This window comes from Nesoenas mayeri (genome assembly GCF_963082525.1).
Source record: "Nesoenas mayeri genome assembly, chromosome: 3".
In the NCBI taxonomy this organism is placed as follows: Eukaryota; Metazoa; Chordata; class Aves; order Columbiformes; family Columbidae; genus Nesoenas; species Nesoenas mayeri.
This window is the reverse complement of record NC_137544.1, coordinates 16,295,143-16,301,434: the sequence shown is the minus strand read 5'-3', so window position 1 is coordinate 16,301,434 and position 6,292 is coordinate 16,295,143. Positions and strand designations below refer to the sequence as shown.

Below are 6,292 nucleotides of genomic sequence, written 5' to 3'. Positions count from 1 at the left end.
AAATGGATATTCACCTCATCCTCTTCATACCTGTGTTCTCCCTTTCTTGTGCTGTTTATTTAAAATGTGGAACTAGGTAGCATGCAGAGTCAGTTTCACCAGGAAGCCAATTCCTGTCTCCAAATGCAGGAAAGTGAAATCTCTCTCCAAATGCAGGAATCAGTGCTGAAAGTGAAAATGAGTCAGTGGGTAGGGGGGACCAGAAGAGACGGGGAGAGCGAGACAGGGATGGTGGCTACATGGCATTTCCAGATCTCTACCTTAAACCTGAATTAGGGTCATTCCCATATCTGGAAAGAAGTTTTCTACTTTGCCACTGCATCCCTGATATTTAAAAACAGGTATGACGTGTATGACCTACAGCTAAACCTCCCATCACAAGAAACTGCCCATGCTGCAAGTGATCAGGGAGACCTCATTGTGGCCTTTCAGTACTTAAAAGGGGGCAATAAGAAAGATGGGACAGACTTTTTAGCAGGGCCTAAAGGGTTGATGGTTTTAAACTAAAGGAGGAGAAATTAGACATCAGGAAGAAAATTTTTACAGTGAGGGTGGTGAGACACCAGCCCAGGTTGCCCAGAGAGGTGGTAGATGCCCCATCCCTGGAGACATTCAAGGCCAGGCTGGACGGGGCTCTGACCAACCTGATCTAGTTGAAGATGACCCTTCTTATTGCAGGGAGCTGAAGATCCCTTCCAACCCGAACCGTTCTGTGATTTCATGACCAAGGCTCGTCAGTGCTTTTCCCGGTCCCTACTGCCGGGCCGGGCAGCCCCTCCAGCCCCGCGCTCAGTTCCGCGCCAAGGCCGCGGTGCCGCGGGGCTGCCGGGGGCGGGGCCTCCGCGCTCTCCCGCCGTTTCCCGGACTCCGCTGGCGCCAAACCGAAGGGCGGGTCTTTCCCTCCCACCGCCGCCACCACAATGGGAGGCGTGGCCCCGGCCGGCCCGATAACCAATAGGAGCGTGGAGGCGGGCAGCGGTGTGCGCGGCGCGGGCTGTGAGTGGTCAGCTGGGCTTTCTGGCGCCAAGTTCGAAGCAAATATAAAGGGGCGGCGCGGGAGCCGCACTCTCCCGCCAGTCAGTGCTACCCGTTCCGCTGCCACCATCATCATGCTGTCTTCCCGCGTCCCACTCGCCACCCGCCATGACCAGCCTCGCGTGTCCCCTCGGAAGGGCCTGTCGCCCCTGAAGAACCTATCGCTGAGCGACAAGGAGAACACGGTGAGTGCTCGCCTGCCCTCGGTCCCGTTTCCCGCCCGGGAGCGCCGCAGCGCTCTCACCCGGCCCCTCTCTCCCTGCAGCCCCCCGCGCTCAACAGCGCCCGCGTCCTGGCCAGCAAGGCGGCCCGCAAGATCTTCCAGGAGGGCGACGAGAAGCCGGTGAGTGCGGAACGCCCGGGCACCGCCCCTGCCCTTCTCATATCTCCCCAGTAACCCCCGCTCCGTTGCCCTCTTCCCCGCAGAGGTCTCTCCCTTGTCCCCGCGTCTCTGCCTTCTAGTCACCGCCGGGTGCTGCCCCCGCGCCCCTCTCCTTTCCCTCCTCCCCGGCTATCTGCCGCCCCTCCGCTTCCCGCCAGAGCCCGGCGGGGCCTCAGCCCGCCCGGCCGAGCCCGAGCCGCTCTCCGCTGCTGCAGGTGCCCCGGGACGTGGAAGAGGAGGAGCCGCTGCTGCGGGAGAACCCCCGCCGGTTCGTCGTGTTCCCCATCCAGTACCACGACATCTGGCAGATGTACAAGAAGGCCGAGGCCTCCTTCTGGACGGCGGAGGAGGTGAGGGGGCTGGCGGTTCCGGCGCTGCCTGCCCGGGGCTCCGGAACGAGCCGCCTGCCTGAAGCCCCTGTCTCTGCGATTACTTCACTGCTGCTTTTCGCAACGTTTTAGGTGGATCTTTCGAAAGACATCCAGCACTGGGAGTCCCTGAAGCCCGAGGAGAAGTACTTCATTTCTCACGTCCTCGCCTTCTTTGCTGCCAGTGATGGCATCGTTAATGAAAACCTGGTAAGTGTGTGGGGACAGTCCTGACAGAAGCATCACTTTGTGAAATGAAGGTAACTAGGTAGCTACATGTTTGACGTGCTTGCTGTCCGATCTAGTCTGTTTGCTAGATCATGTGGTGTTACAGCTCATAACATGTAATGCTGTTTTATGCTAATTAACAAATTGGGGTTGCTTTTGTAATGCACAAGTTTGCCCACTTCCTATAGGGCACTGAGCGTTGCCTCTCAGTAACACTTGGCTGGTTCAGAGCCCTTGTTCTGCTTTTGCCTTCTCAAGGCTCTTCTCAATGGGGGACCAGGAAAACAAAGCAGTTTTCCCAGTTCTCTTTGAATTCTGTGAGGGACTACTGCTGTTAATAATGCACATATCTGGAGCTGATCTGGGGAGGGTTCTGTGGGCTGTTACAGCATCAGTTCTAACCTGCAACTTAGATGCTTTTGCCAACACTCATTTATTTCCTCTAGGTGGAGCGGTTCACTCAAGAAGTACAAGTCACAGAAGCTCGTTGTTTCTATGGCTTCCAGATTGCCATGGAAAACATACATTCAGAAATGTACAGTCTTCTTATCGACACCTACATTAAGGATTCTAAAGAGAGGTTTGTATTGCTTGATGATGAAAGGTTCAAATCTCTTTAAGTGCTGAGATTTAAATGATGCATATCAATCATTCTCTGCCTTCAATGCTAATTTTAGCATTTTAACTATATTTGTTTAAAATATCACTGCTGCTTAAGAGCAGCTTTACTTCAGAATATCTTTCTTTGAAGAGTATGAGCAAAAACTTGGTCAGATTAAGAGTGAAACTGAAACCACTTAATACTGAAATAAGGGAATGAAACTATATAAAAGATGGAGCAGTCAAATAAGGCGGGTGTATTAAATTACAGTAAGCCCTTATATGGCGGATTCCTGCACCTAGTAGAAAGCTATGTGGGGAAGCTTCTCTGAGAATATCACTTTTATTAAAATGTAATCTCTAAAGCTCAATGTGTTTAGCTAACACCTAGCACTTTTACATAGCATGTGCTGCCCTTACTCATTTTACTCTTTTGCTTGGGGGTAAAATGTCAGATTGTGTTAGCTAAAAAGTGGCTTTTGGTCTTGATTAAAAACAAAACCAAAGAGTAAAATTTTCATAGCAATATAAAACAAGAACTGTATCTTAAAACTAAATGCAGGGCTTTGAATGGTCTGGACAGAGTTATTCTCATGTTGCCTTGTCATAACAACACCCTGTTGAGCAAAACATCACAGGAGATCGCAGTGCTACTTGCAGACCAGATAGGTCTAATTGCTGCTTTGTAGAAAGCTAACCATGTCACTGCTGCTCTGAGGTGCTCAGTTCCAGTCTATGCTGGAAGCTGTGATGCCTCGCTGCTGGAAAGTGGAGGCTGGTTGATCTGTAGTTTTGAGAGCCTTGTTCAAGTACCACGCTTGATGAAACAGTGCTCCCCTTGGTATTGTAATGGGAACTCATGTTAACTTGGTGTTGATGGGATGGGTAAGTGATGAAAAGGTAGTTGATGGGTACAAGTAGAGCTAGACTGTAAAAGAAGATGGGGAAGGAGACTTATTTATCAGGGTGAAGGTGCAGAGCACTTGTAAGTGAAGATGACCATCTGTGGCAGTGAATGCTTATTGTACTAGTTGTGCTGATGTCCATTCCTAATGAGCTTTATCCTTCCCAGGGAATTTCTTTTTAATGCTATTGAAACATTACCGTGTGTTAAAAAGAAGGCTGACTGGGCCATGCGCTGGATTGGGGACAAGAAAGCAACATATGGTGAGTACATAGTGAAATTCCTTCCCTAAAATGATGGAGGAACCACTGTTTCTCTAGACTTAACAGTTCACAGGCAACGCTATCACAAGCAGAGTACATGCTCTCCAGTGTAAGATACTGGTATAACTCTGGAGATTAAAAAAACCAAACCAAACAATTTTCATCTTGCAAATGAGCTACTGGTATGAATCTTTGTAAAACTGCTGACATTTTGAATAATGGTAACTTGTGGCGATTTTGATATGCCTGGCTATATGATCAAATGGTAAATTGCTGTCACGTGTCTAGAACTGTACCAGCCATCTATTTCCAGCAGACACGTACAATTGGAGGCTGTAGCTCCTCTGCCTTACTGATTCTTGATGTCTCACATCAAAGGTGAGATGAGAGGGTACAAATCATTATTTCACTACTATTAAAGCATTCTTCAAGGCCAAAGTTCTTTACTTAATCAAAGATGAGCAGACACTGCCTTAAGTCAGCTGCTGAAGTGACTGCTCTTCTTTAGTGTGCCATCTTTGAAAAAGGATGGTGCTGATGGTTAACCTGGGGGGAAGGCTCTATGGCACCAGTTACTTAGCAGCTACTCTAATTAGTTTTTACTTCCTCCTGTGTTTGAAAGTTTTGCTTAATGACCAGAAGCCTTTACTTGTAATAGTTTTTAAGGAATAGCACACTTAAGCAGTAATTTCTTCATCCTTCTTGGAGGATGTAGTTCACTGCTCTATTTGAAACTTCTAGGTATTCATCCTGTTAAGTTTTCTGTCTGATATTACTATCAATCTCTTCTTAACAGGAGAACGTGTAGTAGCTTTTGCAGCCGTGGAAGGAATCTTCTTTTCTGGCTCTTTTGCATCAATTTTTTGGCTGAAGAAAAGGGGATTAATGCCTGGACTCACTTTTTCTAACGAACTCATCAGCAGAGATGAGGTATGAATGAAATTCTAGCAGTAGCTCAAAGTTATCGTATTCAATTGGAGCCTAGATTTTAAAACAAGATCATATTTAGAAACAGACGGTCTATAAAGCTCGCTAAACTGTGTAAGCATGTGTCATCATGGATCTTGCAGCAGAGAATGAAAGGACTCAGCATTTTACTTCCTCTAAAGCAGTTTGAGGCTTCTCACCAGCTTCTGCACTTACTCATATACGTAGCCATTTGGAGCAAGCACAGCTGTTACTGTGAACTCGCTTATGCCTCCTTCTGGTTCATCAGAAAGTTGTCTGTGGATAACACTAAACGATGTGTCCAGTGCAAAAATGTTGCCTAGATAATGGGCTATTTATTCTGTGCTACTGATTTGAGTGGCTCTCAAATCTGGAAATAATTTTCTGCAACTTCTTTCCAGGGCTTGCACTGTGATTTTGCCTGTCTCATGTTCAAGCACTTGATACACAAACCATCAGAGGAGAGAGTAAAGGAAATAATCATGAATGCTGTTCTCATAGAACAGGTAATTGTCTGCTTCTTGTTTAGGAACTCGATGGCAATTAAGCAGAAAGCTGGGGAGCTGTTTGGTATAAAATTAGCCTAGGTGATACAGAGTGAATGCCTGTTTCTGTACATAAAATGCTTCTATTATCTGCAGGAATTCTTGACGGAGGCACTGCCTGTAAAGCTGATCGGCATGAACTGCACTTTAATGAAACAGTACATAGAGTTTGTAGCAGACCGGCTTATGTTGGAACTGGGATTTAACAAGGTAATGCTCTAAGACACTGAATCTTTCATGGCGAAAAGATAATACTAAGTTCAATTTCCTCCAGAAACGCAAATCCTAAAATGGCTGCAGCAATATTGGTGTAACTTGTAAAAGCATTTAGCACTCCTGCTGCTAGATCCTCTTTGGAGACCCACAGAAGGAAAAGCAAAAGGATGCTGTGGAAAAACAGCTGTGCAAGCATTGCTGTGCTCCTGCCTGCTGCAGCCAAAAGACAGGAATGAGTACAGTGGATAAGCCTTGGGGCAGAGATTTTTTTTTCACTGCATAGTAAGCCCACTCATGTTGTCATTATACTCCTTACACCTGATCTCTAATGCTCTCAACGTCTTCAGGATGTGAGCACCTGTAGTGACTGTCGAATTGCCTTCACATTTCAGATATACAAAGTGGAGAATCCTTTTGACTTCATGGAAAACATCTCTCTGGAAGGCAAGACCAATTTCTTTGAGAAGCGAGTAGGTGAATATCAGCGAATGGGAGTCATGTCGAAGCCCACGGACAACTCCTTCACCCTGGATGCGGAATTTTAAATGAACTGAGACTGTATGAGTTAGTGTGTATGCTCCCCTGTTTACAGGGAAATGTTAAATACATTGAGTCACGGTATGACTCGATTCCTGTACTAAAATCCCACTCTTGAAAAGTGTGGTGATATTGGTACTTTCTGGGAGGCTAGTGTAGCTCCAGCAGTAAAATCCATTTCTATTAGACTTTGCCAATGGTGTTAATTCATAGGATGTTTAGATGGTTCTCTTACAACATGTGCCACTCCACTTTGTGAAACATAC

General features: G+C 46.8%; 1 protein-coding gene across 1 annotated transcript; it reads left to right on the top strand.

The window, feature by feature from the left end:
* Positions 1–1,109: 1,109 nt before the first annotated feature.
* Positions 1,110–6,034, top strand: RRM2 (ribonucleotide reductase regulatory subunit M2; the record flags this gene model as incomplete). Its single annotated transcript, XM_080342155.1, has 10 exons — positions 1,110–1,220; positions 1,301–1,378; positions 1,633–1,767; positions 1,879–1,995; positions 2,460–2,593; positions 3,686–3,780; positions 4,577–4,710; positions 5,130–5,234; positions 5,370–5,483; positions 5,882–6,034. The coding sequence occupies 10 exons, from the start codon at positions 1,110–1,112 to the stop codon at positions 6,032–6,034; spliced, it is 1,176 nt and encodes a 391-aa protein (XP_080198281.1).
* Between the last annotated feature and the right edge of the window lie 258 nt (positions 6,035–6,292).